The sequence below is a fragment of the Heliangelus exortis genome, chromosome 7 (genome assembly GCF_036169615.1).
Source record: "Heliangelus exortis chromosome 7, bHelExo1.hap1, whole genome shotgun sequence".
In the NCBI taxonomy this organism is placed as follows: domain Eukaryota; kingdom Metazoa; phylum Chordata; class Aves; order Apodiformes; family Trochilidae; genus Heliangelus; species Heliangelus exortis.
The window spans coordinates 458866-478655 of NC_092428.1; the positions used below are offsets into that span (position 1 = coordinate 458866).

General features: G+C 48.4%; 1 protein-coding gene across 9 annotated transcripts in view; it reads left to right on the forward strand.

Annotated features, from left to right (window-relative positions):
• PAX2 (paired box 2) overlaps nt 1–19790 on the forward strand; it is an 87006-nt gene that overhangs the window by 29367 nt on the left and 37849 nt on the right. For all 9 annotated transcript variants that reach the window (XM_071748119.1, XM_071748120.1, XM_071748117.1 and 6 more), the window contains exons 4-5: nt 10884–10969; nt 12988–13107. In XM_071748119.1, the coding sequence (XP_071604220.1) occupies nt 10884–10969; nt 12988–13107 (206 nt within the window). The remainder of the gene's footprint in view (nt 1–10883; nt 10970–12987; nt 13108–19790) is intronic.

Sequence of the window (19790 nt, forward strand, 5' to 3'; positions counted from 1 at the left end):
TTCACAGCTCCACTCCAATCTACCCCAAACCACACACCCCAACCTTGCAGAAATTTGTGGCTTTATGGGTACACCCCTAAAAACATAACTGACAAATCTGAGCAACTGACAACATAAAAACATAGTCTGAGCAACCCCCCCGGGTGCACTGGAGGTGCACACACATGTGAGCACATCCAGACAGCCCCAGAAATGTGCTGACACATCCCTGCGGTCCCTCACAAGCAGCCACAGACAGGTCCTTGTGTTCCCTCAGCACATCCCCCTGGCAGGGTTTGCTCGGGAGTCAAAGGGATTTTTTTTTAGCACGTGTGAGCATCTTAAGGAATCACCCAGTGTAAATGATCCTGCCCCAGCCGAGACAGGGAAACAGGAGAAGGACACATTCACTTACAAGACTGAAAAGAGGCCATTACCCAGTCAAACAACCCCATCCCTGACATCATTATTCAATACACAGGAGCCCTGAAATTCACACTAACTCAATCACAGAGACACACGATTACAAAATAATACTGATGGAATCAATGAGACAGCCATGCGGTCATACAAAGCACACCCGCCCCGGTGTTCATGCACAACCACAGCTGCCCTACAACCAGACACAAAACAGCCTTTCACCACCACCTCGGTGGCCAAACCTCCTCACAGGGGGCTTGGAAACTCTGGCAACAAAACCCACCCTTGCCAGGGGGGCTCACAGCAATGCTTAGGGCGAGGGCAAAATCTGGCCGTTGTGAAAAAATGGAGTAAAAACCACTAAAAGGCACAAGAAGAGGCTGGTGGAGCCCCGGGGCACTCAGTACCATGCAGAGTGGCACCCCTAGGCAGTGACACCTTTGTTCAGGGACCAAAGGCATCACGCAGACACTCCTGACACAAGCAAAAGGCTGAGCAGCAGGCAGCAAAGCCCTTGAGTATCAGGGAGGCAACACAGGAGGGCTGTGAGCTGCTGCTCAGCACCCAGAGCCACTGCACCAAGTCCCAGGGATTTATTTTCCAGCAAGGCAGGGGGAGGACTGGCTGCACAGCTGTGTGTGCCTTCTGTCCACAGGAATTCCCCTTCCTCTCCACCCCGTGCTGCTGCTCGTAGCCATTAAAAAGCCCAGGTCCTCATGCTGGGTGTTCAGTGAGTATTGATTCAGTCTGCAAGCAATTTTAATATTTCTTCAGGGACTTTCCAGCAACAGCACAAGTCATTAATTCACCCTCCCAAATTGCTTATTCAATAGCAGGAACATGGCTCCTGAATAAAGTCCCAGAATTTATGTGACTCACATGAGTCAGGAGGTCAAACAACTGTTATGGAGCGAAGTTAAAAATCCAAATAAAATATTGACACTTTTTTGGGGAGTGGGAGGAGGGGAAAGGGGGGAAGGGAAGGAAAAGGTATTTAAAATAGGGTTTTGTTGCAATGCCCCCAGGATAAAGAGTGGAAAGAGATTGAAGACAAGTTGGAGTTTGTAAAATCAATAGGATTTATTGCATATCCGCTTGGCATTTAATAACTCCTTCCTCTCCACCTCCCCCTGCTCTGTGTGGACACGGGGGAGATAAACTCTTCAACAAAACTGCAAATTGCCAGACACAACCAGCACAGATGGGCACCCAAGCACCCAGACACGGAGGCAGCTGTGTGCTGGGATGGGGATTACTGTAAGGACACAGCATCCCAGGACCCTCCCAGGATCCAGGGTCCTGGCTGATCCAGGCAGAGCCCCTGGCATGGGGCATTCCAGCTGTGTATCCACAGATCCTCCCACACTGGGATTTCTGGAGGTACTTGCACCCAACTGGGTGCTCAGGCACCAAATCATCTCATCAAACAGCATGGGATGGCTTGGGATACTCCAGTGGCCTTTCTTTGCTTTGTTTGGGTTTTTTTTTTTTTTTGTCTGGTTGGCTTTTTAGCAGAGATTTAGGGCAGGTGCTTTCTCTGAATTGAGGTTCTGCAGCAGGCCATTTCTCAAGGGCCTTTTTGCATTGTGATGAAAAATAATGTTTGATTAATTTTCCTCCTAAGACATCTTTTGGCCAAATACACAGCATGGCTTTAAAATTAAGCAAAGCAATGAAAAGTTTGAAATTTCCATAATCATGCTTAAAAAAGATTAATATTTCTGCATGAGGAATATGCATATGTGTTATTTCTAAGATTATTTTGTTCATGATTTACGCCTCCTTATCCCAGCTCCTGTCTTCTTAGACTACAGCAAATTCAAGAAAACATCTACAAGCAGGGTAGTTTTTTAAATGCCATCACCTATGTTCCTCTGTACTCCTCTTCCTATGAATCCTGACTGCAGCTGATTTTGTCCAATTTCAGTTAGATTAAAAAATGGAATATGTGGTAATTTACAGCTGCAGGTATTCAGATTCATTAGGTGAACAATACTTAACTCAGATTAAGGGGACCATCTTTTGAAATAATAGAACTGGATACAATTACTAAAATTGTCTGGAATACTGTGGTTTTCAGAAAGCATCTCCTGCAATTTGCAACACAGCCTTGCACTGCAAAAGCCCGAGCAGTAAAATATGAACAGTTAAATATTTATACCTTGGGTCTTCACACAGTGCTAAACAATTGCTCCTCCTCTGTGTTTACCCCAGGTTGTGCCTGGATAAGTGTGCTCAGCTCTGGACAAATGGGGCTTGGAGATCACTACAATTTACAGGAGGAAAGCTGCCTGCACAGGGATGCAGGGATGAGGGAAAACTTGTCTGTGTCTGGGGGAGCATCCTTTGAACTGCTGCTCTTAGGAGCTGCTGAAGGAGCCTCACCCAGATGAGATGGTTTCATTGACAGGGAACAGGCAATGGGCTTGTTTACACAGGGCAAGAGGAGAAAATTAATCTGAATTAACTTTGCAAGTGCATCGGTTAAAAGCATTAGAAGATTGTTCAGATACTCATTCAAAATCTGAGTGTCCTAAATTGAATTTAGTTTACTTCATTTCCGAAGTGAATGAAGCTAAACTAAATTAAAGCTGCCTTAATTCTAAAGAAGGGAGTCAGAGGTGTCACATCGTTTAAGGAGACCACAATAATTTCACACATTCAGTTAATTCAAATTAGTTCTTTTGCACAGCCACTCGTAGGTGAGCCCTTGGACTGATAACTCCTATGGGCAGAGACTGGATTCAGACAGGGGCCAGAAGAAGGGCCCCAAAAATCTCTCCCAGCCACCAGGATTGTAGCAGAAAAGGGTAGAAATAATGGGCTTATTATTTGTAGTAACTCTGCTTGGTGCTGTACCCATGCATTCAGCTGGGGATGGTACAAGCCATGGAGCCCATTTGCCTGTTAAACTGTTAAAAACAGTAATGGATGAATAAAGGCTTATTAATTCTGAATACAGAAAATGTGACCCAAAAGTCTGACTCCATCTAGCCACAGGTATCAGTGCAGACCTACAGGCAAAGCCAAACCAGAGTGCACCTTGTGGGGCACATTAAAACTTACTGAGAGCAGGATGCAGCAAGGAATAGGTAATACCAGGAGCAGTCAGGACTAGGACAGGCAGGGAAAGATTAACACCCCATATCCAGGGGATCATTCCCTGGACAACACACAGGAACAGACACTGCAGAGGACACAGGTAGCACACAGCTGACACACACTGCTGCCATGCCCCAAAGGTAAAAACTCCTCAGTCAATGCCCCCCAAACCTGAGAGACATGCATAAAGCTCACAAGGCTGTGCTTAAGCATGTATTTGGGGTTTTTTCTTCTTTTGCCTCCAGTTTTGCCCCTGTGGGAGGCAGCCAGTCCCACTTCCACCCTGTCTGTGCAGCCAGGAAAGCCAGAAATACCTTGGTATTAAGTAAAAGCAGAAATAATGTCTTATCTTTAGTATCTGAGGCTTTACACAAAATGCCAGGCATGGCATCACACAGTAACTTGCAAGAGAGTTGAGAATGTTATCTACATTTATCTGATTCCTCCCCGTTCAAGACTTCTTTCCTAGCACACACGTGTCTTCTGTTAATCAAAATGAATGTCCACGAGGAATTCAGCACAGGCTCCTGAATTTTAATAACTGGAAACGGGCTCAAAGCAAAGCTTTCAATTAAAACTTCCCGTGCTCCAGATTAAGATATTTAACCTTGGCAAGCCCATGTGTTTCTCTGGGTCTCCTTAAGTCACCTGCTGGCAGAGCCTCTGTTGTGGCAGCCCCCAGAGTGCTGGCAGCTCCTGGGGCTGTGGCCTCTGCCAGCTCCATCCTGCTGCAGCCAGGCTGAGAGCAGGACCCGAGCTGGCCACTCCCTAGGGAACAGAAGATGTTGCTTTGAACTGCAGCCATGGCAGGTGAGCTCTGCTCTTGGAAAATGCTGTGCTCCTAAGAGCTGTGGAAAACACCGTGCTCCTAAGAGCCCAGAAATTTCTGGGCACCTTCATGGGAGGAATCTGCAGCTGGTTCAGGGGAGCTCCCCACCAGCAGGGCTGCTCTCCTGCTCCCTGCCTGAGGCTGCCTGCTTTTGAGGCTTTTGGTCTTTTGTTGCAGAGATTGTGAATTTATTGGGGGGGGGAGCGGTGTGTTTGTAGCTGCAGGGATGGATGCTCCTGAGAGCGCTGGGAGTTGAATGTGGTGGTTACCTCTGATATCAGAATCTGTCCTGGATGACCCGGGTGGTTCCTCCCATGCCTCTGTTTCTATGCCCAAGACCAGCAGAACCCTTTTTGTCCCTCAGGATTTCCTTCATTCACCTTAAACCCAGGATGTCAAACAGTCAGGATCAAGTTTGCCTCCGATATTTTGCAGACTGCATAATATCTTCCGGATGTTTGGATTTTAATGAATTTCTGGCTTTCTCAACTGCAAAGAAAGCCTTCCAAACGTGAACTGAGTGTAATAAAAGTAGGAACACCTGCCTGAGGACATTTCTATGCTGCAGTCAGTGCTTGACTGCAGCTCGTGTAGGTAGACTCCAGCCAGCTCTGAGCCAGCCAGCCCGTGTCCTGATGGCTCTGCAGCCTCAGCTCTGCAGCAGGCAGCAGCTCCCCAAGAGCACCTTCTGTCTCCTGGGGGGGTTTCACACCTCAACACAAACCCACTTGGAGGAACAGTGGGAAAATGTCTCTTAAAGCCTAATGCAGCAATGTATTTGGGGAGGTCAGGCTAGGCAAGGCTGTACCCATAGGGCTGGCTGCTGTCAGGACCAGTGGCACGAAGCCATCCGTGTCCCTGCTCAGCAGGAGCCCCAAATCTCCCCCTCCCAGGAGGCAGGCACCTTCCCCTTCCTTTCCTTCTGCCCCTCTTCCTTAGGGCTGGACTTGTACCATATAGCACAGGAGAACTGGGATGAGCAGAGATCTGCTGGAAGCTGAACATTAATGCCTGGCTCAAATTAAATGAAATAAAAGCATATGGTGTCACCACGGGTCACTGATTTAAAACAACAACAAAAAATCCTAGCTCCTCTCAAAGCCCTTCAGAAGGCAGAACTGCTGCTGTGGATTCTACCTCTCCCCAGAGTGTGGCCAAGAAACAGAGTGAGGGAACAGGGCAGGACTGGGCTTTCTCTGGTGCTTGGAGTGAGCAGGCTAAGCTGGGACAAAGTCTTTGGGCATGGTGACAGCCTAGCTCCAGCTGATGGCCCTACAGGGATGAGCAGCAGATAAGGAGTCCAACCTTCTCAGGAAGGGCTGGGACTGTGTTTTGAGATATGTCAGGCATCTCCATTTCAACATCTCATCTGTGTGGAAGCTTCAGGAAAACAGATAATCCCTCTTCAGGCACCTTCTAGGACAATCAGTGTATCTATCTGCACAATCTAATTTATCTGCCATACTTGTGCTTACATACTAACACAGTACATGATCACCCTTTCCTCCCTCTCCAAAAGAGTAGGGAGAAAGAAACGTGATTTCCATGACAGAAGAGAGCTTGACTGTGTGAATATTGGTGGTGGCCCCCGAAGATGGCAGGGTTTGAAGGCATTCTGCTGCCTTGGCAGGGAGCACCAGAGCCTGGGGCCAGCGAGCCAGAGAGCTGAGTCTGCTGCTCCTGCCAATGTCAGCTGTTGTTCTGAGGGCTGCAAGTGGTGCTGGTGGGGGATTTTGAGAGCAGTAGAAGAAGCTACTGTCCCCTAGTTTGGTGCTGGGGGAAGGAATTATGTTGTGGTTTGTGGGGGCAAGTGCAGCTCTGATCTTTCCAATTACATCTGCTGCAAATTCAAACGTGACCAGCAAAGGCAGGGCAGCCGAGCTGCAGCCCCTGTTGCCTTTGCCTGCCTCCCTCTCCAGGCACTGTCAGCAGGGTCCGTGGCACTTCTGCTTCAAGCAGGGGAATGATGCCAACCCTCTGCTACAGCTCGCTGAAGCACTGACTTGGCCCCTGTTCCGAGAGCCTGAGCCCTTCACTCCTCCTTCCAGCTGTCCTCCCAGTGCCCCAGGTGGCACCACAATGCTCCTATCTTCACACTTCAGGCAGGAAACAGAGCACAGAGAGAGATGCCATTTGTCCAAAGTCTTGATGAGAGGTCTGTGACGGAGCAAGGAAGTGAAGCCCTTTCTCTAAGTCGGATTAGGCTCCAGCTATAGGGCTTTCCATTTCCCTTCCTTCACCCCACAAATCCCTTGGTTGTTTCTCCTTGCCATGCTATGAAGCTTGCTTTCCATTCTGAACTTTGTGCAAACCAGACTTTTTTCCCCCACCCTTTATTTTTCTCAGCTGTGTCTCGCATAGAACCGTGAGATTCTTGTCTCACTGAACCCAAGCCACATGCAGAGCTCTTGCCCTGCCCAGCACCAATCTGTTAGTGCTGGGACTGTGGCTCCAGGGTACTTGTTGGCTCCATGGGGGCTGTCCCCAAAGCTGCCTCTGCCCATCCCACCTTCTCCCCGTTTTTGGTGCCAGCCTCAGCAGGATGCTCACAATCCCTGTCGTAGGAAGGGTCCCCAGGCTGCCCGGTCCCCAGGGTGGCAGAGCCCACCCTGATGAATCAGTGGAGCCCAGCAGGGTGTGTGTGCTTGGCCACCACAGCCTCCCTTGGACAGGCTGCAGAGAGGAGGCTGAAGCTTCACCACGTCAGCCTTCCAAGAGCCGCTTTAATTGCTCAGTAATGCACACCCTGGGGGCTTGTAATGTGCTTCTAATATGGAGCATTTAAAATATGAATACTCCAAAACAATTACAAGGAGTTTGGTGCTCTGCTGGCTGTATCCTTTTGCTCTGAAAAATAACCCATGACAGAGGCATCTGAGCAGAGTGAGGCCAGCAGAGCTCTCTGAACTGTAGCGGGGTCTCCTCGGGGCAGCAGGACACACCACGCTTCCCCTCAGTGCAACTTCCCTCTCCTCTGCCAGGATCAAAACCACAGTAGGATTTGGACTCCAGGTGGGTCAGAACTACCTCTGCACCCTCTCAGCAGCCCTACTATGATTTTGTATTTGAGATACTGCCCAAAGGCTCTCTAGGAGAGAAGAAACCACAGAGGCTATGAGAGAGCTTGGATGGAAATGTCAGAAGCAAGGGACATTTCCTACAATCTGCCATTCTTCCAGCAAACAATTTCAGGTTTAGAAGTGATTTTTCACTCGCTTATTTACAAGAAGTGAAAGAAATTTCTGCTTCTTAGAAAGGACTATGGCTCAGCTACTTTCAGTTTCTAATATTTCTTTCTACAACCTTGACTAAATCTGATTAGAATTCTTTACAGTTGTCGTACTAGGAGAGATTATTTTTCCCTGCCCATCTGTATTCAGAATCAGCAAAATAAATTGCCTTAAAACTGATGAAAATAACAAAACAGAAATCAAACATTGGGAGTTCATGATCTAATGCTGAATATTTAAGAAAGTCAGAGGCACTTGGAAACAGGCAGCTGGTTTTAGCTGTATGCAGTATTAACCCTAGAAAGAGTTAGTACAAGCCAACTATGGTAACTCATGAATTCCAGGAATGGATGTATAATTCACAGTATGAGACTCTGCACTGTAATGGCATTGTACACCATTACTTAAGATAATATCACATATTAAATTCAGATTGTGCAATGAAGTTCAGTTGCTTTACTGCAATCAAAGATCTATAAATGTCCTGTTGAGGAAACTCCAGAGGGTTATGTATTAAGTCTGGGCATATTCTCTGAAACAAAAGTAGACAACTTGTGCAAAAACCTCCCACTGTAAAATGAAAAATGGGAATTTACAGTAGGTACCAGTTTATGGCCCTAATTAGACACAAATGCTGTTACTGGAGTCACTGAGGGATGGAATTAGTGTGGGGATGAATTAGTCCAAGGTGACAGTTCCTGCATGCACTGAGCCTTGGGCTCCTGAAATTCCCCCTCTTTTCTTGCAACACCAGGGTCTGGTTGTGAGTGTAGGGCAAAGGAGCTGGGGAGAGCCTCTTCATGACCTGCTGCTGCTTCTGGCCATAGGAGAAATCCCTTCTACCCGAGACCTCATCAGATGGGGTGTGCAGTGCTCTGGCCCCAGATCACGGCACAGCCAGAGGGGTTTGGGAAGCTCACTCACTGCTGCCAAATGCTTTCTCTTGACAGAACACCAGTTTGGTTTTCAGGAGGGGAATGGTTTTGAACGGAGCCTTTCACCTCCAGGTCACCAGCTTAGATCTGTCCCTGCTCTGCAGTGACTGAAAATCGTTGCCAGCACTTGGTGCAAGGAGCTGGTGGGTCCCAGCCCAGCTCCTGATGGACACAGCCACAGCTGGCACTGAGTGGCATTCCCAGCCCAGAGACCACCAGCTGAACGGGGAAGGAAACTTCTTCTCCATCCCCTGGCAGGGTATTTGAAGCGTGATGGACAGCCATCGTTCCTCAGGCTGTTTTTTCTCTAAATGGCTGTTTGAAACTTTCCAAGTTTCGTGCAGCACGACTCAGCACAGCTTGATGGGCCATCTCAGCATCATTAGGCTCAGCAGATGCTGAGCTGTCTGATGCCACTTCCCAGTACAAATGGCAAACATGATGTCATATCTCAGTACCAGTGGAAGGATCTGATGTCACCTCAGAGGACATTCTATGATGTGTCACCCAAGGCTGCAGGGAAAGCCTCCTAATCCCCTCTCTCTCTGCTAGATGACACCAGAGGGTCACAGGGTGCCACGTGTGGGCTACCTTAGACACTCTCAGGCAGATTTTGGATAGATAGATGGATGGATGGATAGATACATTTATACAAAGTATACATACATTATATCACTCTATTGATTTTTAAAAAGTTCCAGGTCTTCCTGGCTATAATGAGATTTTTGAACTTTGTGTTCCAATCAATGAGGGGAATATTATTGGCCTGGAGAATTGATATACCCGCTCTCTGTGGCTTGTTCTGCTCCTGGACTGCCCCTGCCCCCAAGGTGTACGATTCCATCAGACACTTAACCTCTTTTACAGTGTCATCAGGCTAAAAGGAATCTAATAGTGACACGGGACTTGTGCTCAGCACTCTGGCACTATTGCTTTCCTGTCACAAATAATTTATAGCTTTCTATTTCCATCCCTTTGCCTGCACCCCATCCCCTCTTTCTGTTTCTCAGGGCTGAGGGAAATCAATAAACTCACACAACCAGAGTGGCACTTCAGGGGGCTTTAGGGGGAATGTGAGAGAAGAGAAAAGTGAAGAAAAAAACAGAAAAGAAGAAAGAAGTTACATTATTTGTCCTAGCCCAGACTTCTCGTATCAGGTCCCCAGTTAGTGCGGATCAGGATGACCTCAGAACCTGTCCCTGAGACCCTCAGACACCTTCAGGGCAGGTTCTCAGCAACCTATGGGTGAGGGTTCCTGCTACTACTGGCTTACATGGGGTGAGGATCTGATTCTCCATCCCCAGCCAGAACCCTGACATTCCCTGTCTCCAGTTACATCCCGGGTGCCTCTCTGCCACTCCAGCTAATGCCCAGGCTCCATCACCTGTGTATCAGAGTTTCCTGACATGCTGAGGTGATATGCTCTGCAAGACCTCTCTTTTCCCAAGAGGGTTTCACTCTCAGCAGTTGTTCTTTTTCAGTAATGCCCCCTCACCACCCCTGCCTATCTCTATCCACATCACACCACCCACTAACCATGTATTTACCCTTCAAAGTTTTGCCAATTTATTCTTTAAAATTAATCTTTAAGGGAAGATCTAAGGTGGGATGGGAGAACGTGTTATTGGTTTCACTTTCTGGAGAGAATTTTGAGGAGAAGTTACAGTTAATACAATGCAGGGCTGAGAGATCCAGAAACTCAGGCCAAAGAGCATCTGGAGCCTTCACCCTAATTGGAGAGGCTCGTTTTAATCTCAGAAAGGAATTTGGTCTCCATGGCCTCCTCAGGTCATGGCTTATTTTCCCAGTTCCTTGGTGAGACAGTTGCTCCTGAGTCACAGATCTGCAGCACATGCCAGTCAAGCACTAGGTGCTAGTGATTTTCTTTCACCACTGACCTCAGCTGGATTTAAACCAGTGACCCAGAGGTGAAAGATTTCATGTAACAAGAAACGGAGCACTGACAATTACAGTTCAGTTTGTTTTCATTCCAAGCTGCATTATGAGCTTGGTGGCACTCACTGGGACATCTTTTTGTGTCCCCATGCTGTGTCCATGCACCACCTGACAAACACCAATTTTTGCCCTCTTTGCTGGAGGTGGGTTTTTTTGGTTTTTGGGGTTTTTTTCTTCCCCCTGGTGATGTACATCAGCACTTCCTACAGAAGTGCTGCCACCTTCTCATTTATGAAATGCAAAAGCTTTGGGCAAGGCTTCCATCAGTTCAAAGCATTCAGTCCTGTGACAGAAAGGTATTTTTTTGGTACACAACAAAATGAAATCCTCACCACTCAGACCAGGCTTTGGGTTTTGGCAGCTGGAATCACCGGTCTGCAAAGGCACCAGGAAGTTACAGCTGAGTTCTGACCATGTTTTGCTCTTTTCCAGGATCATCAGAACCAAAGTTCAGCAACCTTTTCACCCAACACCAGACGGGAGTGGGACAGGGGTGACTGCACCAGGACATACTATTGGTAAGGAGACTGGCATGGGGGCTGTGAGGGGACAAGGGAAATGGGGATGAAGCTCAGGTGATGGAACAAAGTCTGACAAGCAGATGCTAAGCAGAGAGAAAGGGAGGAGGGGGCAGGGGGTAAGGAACCTTGATGGAAATCAGAGGTTCTTGTTCTTTGTTTCTCTGGTTGCATTGCAGAGAAGGGAATGATGGCAGAAAAATAAAGCCCAAGGTGTGGATTTGACCAAAGTAATTCTGCCTTAACATCCATTTCACGTTCACTCTCTCTCCTTTGCCTCTCTAGAGAAAAGTATTTACCACTCTCCTGTCTGAGCACCAAAGGCTTCACTTTTGTCTCCTTCTCCCTCTGAGTTCCCCTCTCTCTCTGTTTCTCTTCTCTCCCTTTGCTGGATCTGGTCTATTTATTAGAGCTAGTAAGACACAGTAAGGTACTTCTGGTGCCCCACAGCCGAGTTCTTCATTGCCCTAGCTCTGCAGCTGGGTATGCCAGAGGGGTATTTCACTGGGAAAAGGCATTTTCTGCTGGGTTTGTCTATGTGAGCAGAAGATTGAGGCTGAACTACAGTGCCTGGGTGTCTCCTGGCCTGTTGTGTGTCAGGGTACAACTGTGCTAGATGTGTGATGAGGTACCTGAGGTCTCTGTGGGCTGCATGCTTTGCTGATGGTAGCACAGCTTCATTCAGTAACAACTCAGAAGAGGGAAAACCCTGCAGAATTTCGGGATATCATGAAATACAATGGATTATTTGTGGCGTAAGACACTGCCTTAGATATTGTTGGTTACTGAGAGTCAGCTGCTACACAAGGATTTACTGGGAAGTGATGGTCTACCTGGGAAAGAGCTGGCAGAAATAATCCTGCACATGGACTGTGTTCAGGAGCACAATGGAATTAATGGGCCAGGATGGAAGAGCATTTCTGGATGACCTTTTAATCTGGACTTGCTCCCCGGTCTGGGAATCACTGAACACAACAGATGGACTTGGCAGATATTTTTCCTTCTTGGAAAAGTAGTGCAGTGTCTAGGGAATGCGTTGGCTGAGCTGGGACTGTGACTGTGAGTGCTGCTACTGGAGTCTCTCAGGGTTCTGGGTTCTGCTGCAAAGTGTTGGCCCACATCAGACAGTGATGACAAGTTCTGCTCCATCCTGGAAGGCTTGTAGTGGAGGTGCTGATTGCTTCAGCTCAGTGCCTTGCCAGCTGAATGATGGGTAGGGGCCCATAAGAGAACTGGGATGTTGTCTCTGTTACTGGGACACTCTGGGACATAATGGGCATCCCTGGTGGACTCATAGCTCTACTGGTTCTGTACTTTAAAGCCCTAATTATCATGAAGAGATAATTTCTAACCTGGACAACTTCATTTCTGATACACTGTGAACTCATGAGCCATCTTAGACATCTTGAGTGGCAGGAGGAGTCTGCCTGTTGACATTACTCAGTGCACAAGGAAGACATCAGATTTTTATTAATCTGGGTTGTAATCTGAATCACCAACTCACCATTTGTTCTAGTAGGTAGGGAAATGAATTTACTGCCCCAACATCGAAGTGCTTCTAATCTATGCTAAGAAGGGAATTTTTCAAGAAGTGTTTTGAGTGGACAGGTTAGAGGCTGGTTTGGCCAAAGACAGAACATGGGCACTCCTGGTGGAAAAGTGCTGAGAGAAACTGATCTGTGTAAAACAGAGCTGGGTAAGGCAGTCACTGGAGGCTATGCATTTACCATGGATGCACTGGGAAGCCTGCTCTGAACAGGGACAGAACACCAGGGTTTAGCTTCTTGGTGGAATACACTTGCTTGTGGATCATGGCCCAGCACTGGAAGGCTGTGGAGCTGTGGGGCAGGGCTGGACTGGCAGGGCTGGGCTGGGCTGCAGCAACACCAGCAGCAGAGCCAGAAGGAGTTCTGCAGTCTGAGGCTTTCCTGTGAGACTGGTGGCATGGATCAGCTGGGGGATCCCCGAGTGCTGTGCTGCTCTCCTCATGGCCCTTTTTCCCTTTTCCTTTTGTCCAGTGCCCAGCACAGCATCCCCTCCCGTCTCCAGTGCCTCCAATGATCCAGTGGGCTCTTACTCCATTAACGGGATCCTGGGGATTCCTCGGTCGAATGGCGAGAAGAGGAAACGTGATGAAGGTAGGGGGAGGGGAGAAGCTCATCCTCCCTTTTATATTCTTTGTCCCCGTGTACAGGCTCCAATTTCAGGCCAAGGTTTGCAGCTGCTCCAGGGGCTAGATCAGCTTTAGCAACAGAGACCGGGTTCCTGCCACTGCCCTGCTGGCTTGGAATGCTCTTCTTCCCAGGCCCTTTCATGACAGGCTGTGTCTCCAGACATCTGCTGGGCAGGCAGAGAGCTGTCTCCATTGCTGGAGCTGATCCTAAGTTCATTCACTGCTGGAAAGGGCTGGAAATGAACTCCCCAGGTGCCAGCAGGTGCCCAGCCCTTGAACCGCGGGTAAACGCCACTTCTCCGACTCCCTCATTCCCAAACAAAATGCCATCCCGGACAAGCACCAGCAATGTGGCTTCACTCCCCTTGCAAACAAGCTTCTGCCCTGAGCTGTATGAGTTGGTGATGAGAAGGGCCCATTCTTCAGTGGGTAGCACCTTCCACAGTAGAACTGCTCAGAGCAGGACAGGAGGGCTGCCGAGTGCTGTGGCCCCAGGGCTGCTGGGGCAGCCTGTCACTGGGGCTCTAAGGATTCAGCTATCTCGTTTTCCCTCCTACCTGCTGGGAAGGGCTCGGGGCAAAGTGAATGCTGAAATAAGCCCAAAGCTGGAGCTTTAGACCTAGACAGAGTCAGGAGAGGTGGCTAAGGTCTCGGTGGTCTTTTTTCTCTTTAATCTTGCTCTTCTAATCTGATAAATCCAAAAACAGATGGCCAGGAGGTGAACTTTTCTAGCAGTAGTGCCTGAGCAGTTTGTGCAGTTCGTCCCTGCTGGTTTCCACTGCTGCTGTTGTGTGTGGGAACCCCTTGGCAGCAGAGGTGGCTCAGTGTGCTGCGAGCCCAGGGCTGGTGGTGCAGGAGAACACCAGGGTTCCCTTCAGATGTAGGGGGCAGAGAAAACTCTCCTGAGAGAGCTGCTGCATTCTGGGGTTCTGCAAGAAATTTTCTCGGTGTCGGTTCCGGTGAGGTTCACATCTGTAAGCTTTTGACCCAAACAAATGCAACAATCCCAAGGAAAGCAAGGCAGTTGTCATGACCCCTTCCTCCTTAATGCAAAGTAAAACCTGAGGCAAGGGCCCGATCCAGCTCCTGTGCAAGGAAATGGGAAGATTTTTGCTGATGTCATTGGAAATTGGATCAGACCCCAGAGGAAGATCCATTTCCCAGCTAGATGGCAGTAGGGCCCAGCTAAGAGAAAAGTATAGCAATGGAAGGGCTGAGTCAACGCCTCAAAGTCAAAAAATGTCAGGAATAAGAGGCTGTAAACATTGCAAAGTTCTCCAGCATTTCCCATCATGACACCTGCAGGAAACAGCCATGCTTCACACTTCGAGGGAAACTTCAATCTCTGTAAGAGATGTGTGAATCTCTTGGCAGTTGTTTGGGGTTTTCTGAACCCCTGTTCTCATGCAGTCCAGGGTGGTGATGACCAGCACTCAACGTGGTGTCTCCAGCCCTCTCTTTGCAATGAATCAGTTCAGTCTGGCTTTAGCAATACCCAAACACCTGAGAAGCTCATCCCCTGTGGGTGCACCCACCCACCCACCACTCCCAGCCTCAGAACCTCAGCTGTTGGGAGCAGGAAGAGGAAACACAGAAACAACCAAGCAGCCACCCAATACTGAGAGACTTCACAGTGATATATTGACAGTAAGAACAACTCTCTGCGTCTGCCCTTAATTCATCCCAGAGTTAATTTATGAAGGGCAAGCAACACACTGCAACTCCCTGCTGCTGGCCGAGCGCCCACGTATCCCACTGGGAATCAGGAAGGTACCAGACAATCCTGGAGATGTCTGAAGGCTTTAAGCCTCCAGAGCTGAGGCGGCAGGCAGCAGGCACAGCTGTCTTAGGGAGCAGCCTTCCTCCTGCCATGCCAGAGCTGCTGTGGGCAGACCCTGCACTCCTGACCCACGGAAACCCCTGCTGGGACCCCCTCAGCACCCTTAGCCCAGAGTTATCTGGCCTCAAGAAATGCTGAAAGACATCATCCCTTCAGAGGTTTGGTCCTCAGGGTCCAATCAACGGGAGGTTTTGCACAGCTTGTGAGCTGCACTCACTCCTGGGCAATCCCCCTCTAGCTCTGAGGAGTCCCAGCTGAGACAGGAGTTAGCAAAGACAGGAAAGAAATCTGACCCAGCTATGTCTTCCATGCTGATGTGGGAGGTGCACACCTTCTCAGTGCTTCCCAGAGATTCTCAGCACTGTTTTCTTAATTGCAGGGTTTACTCTTATATTGAAGAGCCCTGGTAAGGTCCCAATGCACACCAACTTTCCCAGCATCTTGGAGGTGGCTCTTCCCTTAGGGGCTCTTCCCTCCACTCTGTTGGATCAGCTTTGCTGCAAGGATTCCTCCATGAGGAATGCAGTTCAGCATAAAGGGGAGAAGAGCCAGGCTGGTCCTGAGTCCCCAGCTCTAAAAACCTTGTTAGCAACTTCTGTGATGGCTGGGGGGAAGCAGGGTGGGAGCAAGGCAGAGGAGCCTCTATCTGAGCAGACCCCCTCCCCCAGGTCCCCCTTGCTGCAGCTGGTGCCTACATTAGACAGTGGCACAGATGATTAAGAAGAGGAGAGATAATTATGTGTCAAGATGATGTAGCAGAACTCCCAAGTTGGACAGAAGGAGCCAGACAGATGCATGAGGTGGGCTCAGCGATGGACGCTGACAGCCAGGGGTGTTCCCACAGGGAAGAGGGGAGATCCCAACCTACCAAACGTGGGGGATGCAACTGCAAAGGTGGCCTCTGCCAGGAGAGCCAGCTAGCCAGTCCACATCACAACAAGGAGCTGTCAGACCTCGAGTCTGTCCCTAAAACTCAGTGTCTCCTCCTCATGTGAGCGCCTAGGAAGGATGGTCAGGATTTGCCCCCTTAGGATCATGTATTCCTTCTGTTTCAGTTTTTCACCAGTGACTGTAAACCCTCTGACTTCAGAGGCAGATTAGACAAAGCAGAAAGTTGGTCTCCTACAGTCATTGTCAGACTATGAAGTGGCAATAAGAAGCCCAGTAGGACAAAGAGGAAAAATAATCAGAGAGTATTTCTGTTGGATCATAACCCCCTGCTTGATAGCCAAAAGGATGGGAATTGGGGTGACTCAGGGGCACTAATAAAAAAATTAGTAACATTTGTTCTGTAGCCTTACACACTGTATAAAGAAAAAGGGAAAGGATGGATAGATAGATGGATGGATAGATAGATAGATAGATAGATAGATAGATAGATAGATAGATAGATGAATGGACAGGTAGACAAATAAATAGATAATACGAAAACAGTATTTCAAACAGTTCCCTGCATACCACAGCATCTCCAGATGGGTGAAACTTTTGGGATCTGTATGAAACCACTCCTATTAGAAACAGCTTTCTCTCCATAGCAGGCCACGAGCAGATTTCCTCTATAGACCCAAATTCTCGTTTGGGATTTGTGTTCCAGTGAAGCTGGTGCCGTAACAACCTCAGAATTATCAGTCTTGGTCCCTGACAATATCAGGAGTATTTGACAGCATTACTGGCAATAACATCTGCAGTGCTGACAATGGCAGAGATAATATCCCCCAGTATTATTGGCATTAGCAGGGATCATATCTGCAGTCTGCTATTGGCAGGAGCAGATGTAATGTGTCCAGTACTATTAGTATCAGTAATAATAAACCCCACAGGCTTGTTACTATGATCAGTGCTAATATCAGCAGTAGGTTTGTGGAAGAGGAGGGGATGGACTGATTGCTGCTCTGAACAGCAACAACATTCAGGCTGTTTGCAGCACAGGAATCCCCAGAGGAGATCAGGGAGCAAAGCTGAGAAGGCAGAAGTTTCTCCTTTCTTTACCTGTTGTTTGATCATCAGAGTGATTCACACAGAAGTGAGGGATGCAGGGGGACAGTAAAGGATCAGCAACATTTGGGCAGAGCTGGTGGTGTTTTCTGAAGAGCTTCCATAATTTCCTGACTCTTACTACTCTGACACCCCTACTGAGAAGCACTGCTCTGGTTATAGGTGGCTTTCTCTCCTCTTACACCAAAAGAGAGAATTCTGACTGCAGGGCAGGGTTTTCACAGTGTTCAGCTTGGGGATTTTCCTCTCTGGCCATGATCTCATTTTCCTGCAGGGAAGGTAGAAATGCCTCTTTCAGCTGGGCTGTGAGGCAGGGAGATCTGCAACAGCCCCAGTCCTGACACTTGGAGGTTTTTTTAGATACTGACTGTCATGAAGAAAATGTTGAACTCAATTGTTTAAGTGGAAAGTAGAGCAGAGAGGAGAGACGTGTTTAAGAAGGTCTGAATTTTTGGTAGCTACAGAGCAGCTGAGCGTGTGCCACTGTATGATCCCATTTGTGTGTTCATGGTGGCAATGATAATATAATTTGGGAGATGTGGTTGTGACACTCCAGGTGACTTGGTGCCATTGTCATCCCTATGTGTTTGCAGGCAGCGTGGCTGTGGTTACCTCACTATTGCAGCTGTATCACTGCAAGTTGTGGGTTTGTGACACTAATGATGAGATTAACTGTATCCCTGCTTGCTGTGCTGCCCCATTACACTCAAGGCCATTACACTCTCCACAGAGGTGGCTGTGAATTGTTTCTGGTGTTAGGTCTGCATGCAGTGAGGCTGTTCCCATGTGGTAATTGCTGGTACCCTGCTGCAGACCTGTGTACTGCCACTGAGATTCACACAGTTGTTACTGCAGCTGCTGGGTGACAACAGGCTGTCACCTGGCCAGGGGACTGAAGCCACTCTGGTGCTGCCTTCACGACTCTTGTGTTTTCACAGAACATGGCCATGCTGTTCCACAGCATCCTGGGGTTGCCTCAGGACACAGAGCCTGCTCATGCTGTCACCTGCACATGCTGATGCTCCAGCAGTGCTGTCCTTGCACCAGTGCAGAGAGGCCCAGCCCCTCACTGCCCTGGGGACAAACACATTGGTTTCCCTGTGTTACTTGCAAGGAGGTTGTGTGAGCCCTTCCACTTGACTGGCTCATGGCAGCTGGTGTATGTTCATCTCTGGGCAAGTTCTGTATTTGGACCCTGGCAGGTGACCCAACAGCACTCCTGTCTGTGCTCTGGCTGTGTTGTTTCATACTGTGATTTCTTGTCACCACAGCTGATGTGTCTGCATTACTCTACAGGAATGCTTTACTGCAGGTCAGGAATAGTCTCAGTGACACTGGGGAGACATCCAGTTCCTGTGTCCATGCACACAAGCATAGGTAGCACTCCCCACCTGCCATTCGAGATAAAAATGTAAACTGAAGAGGGAGTTCTCAGCTCCCACCCAACCTCTCCCTCCTGAGGGGCTCTGGCTGCTGAAACTCCAGGGAGGATGTAAGAAAGACATCTGCTCTTCATCCTGCACCTCTCTAAATAAACTGCAGGAGGATGGTCAGATAAGGGAGAGCATGTATGGACAGAGAGAGGAGGGGAGAACTGGAATAAGGAGAAGGCACAGAATAAGCAGCACAGCACTCTCAGAAATGTGGGCTGCTGCATCACAAACCTGGAGGTCAGTCTGTAAGCAAGAGAGAGAGGCAGCATTGGTCTGTGTGTGTGTGTCTGCACATCCTGAGGGGCTGGGGGCACACATCACCCGGGAGGACTTCAGGTAAGGGAGAGTTAAAAGCTTACATCACAGAGAGCACTTTGGGCAGACAGCTCTGCTCCTGGAGCTGCTCAGCTCTCCGTTTGGCAGGGTTTGCAACTCTCTGCAGAGAAGCTGGTCTGGTCTGGCTGCAGCTGTGTTTGTCTGCATCTCTGCTGGTTATTTGTGTCCCTAGGAATTCCTGCCTGTCTGGGTCTTGTGCTTCTGTGTTAGGATTTCTGCTTTCTGCCTCTCTGTGCTTGTGTCCTGGGTGAGTGGCAGGTTGGACCTGGGTTTCTGTGTGTGCCTACGGAGAGCTGGAAAACATCTGTGTTAAGCTCTGTGTGATATTGCCTGGTAGGAGCCATCTGGGCATGTTCAGCTCAGCATTAGTGCTGTGTGTTCTATCAGTGCCAGGTATTTGTATTCACGTTCTGAGCACCTCTGTGACTGTTGTATATCTGTATGTACATCCTGTGTGTATGTGTTGTTCCATACTTGGGAGTATCACTGTATCTTTGGGGTGTATATAGGAAGATGGAGCCTGTTAGTGCTGTACCTGTCTGTACACAGTCTGTACAGAGCTGTATTTGCAACAGGGTTACACACTGGTGTGTAAGCTGTATATATACATTGGTTGTTTTGCCTGTGTGAAGCTTGTTTATATAAGTAGTTTGTATTTGTATACATGATTTAACCTTGCATATGTTAAGGACATTATTTTGAGCTTCAGGTTTTTGTTTAGTTAGTGTATGTACACGTTGTAAGTTGCTTGCTTATTCAGAAATTACATTTAATTAACTTGCACCTGCAGCAGTACCCCCTGTGTCCCAGTCTGCATTCTTGTCTCTTTAAAAGCATGGGCTACATTTTGTGAATTTTACCTATGGTCAGAGCTTCTCTCTAAGTTTATTTGTGTGAGTGCTGTGACTGTGTACTTGTCTGACTGTTTATAGGTATTTAGTTTGTGGTTGGATCTTCCCCTTCCACTTTCTTTGCCTCACTCCTGGGAGGGGTTTTTGCAGCTGATGTGTCAGCAGCTCCAGCTCCTCCCCGCATCTCTGACTG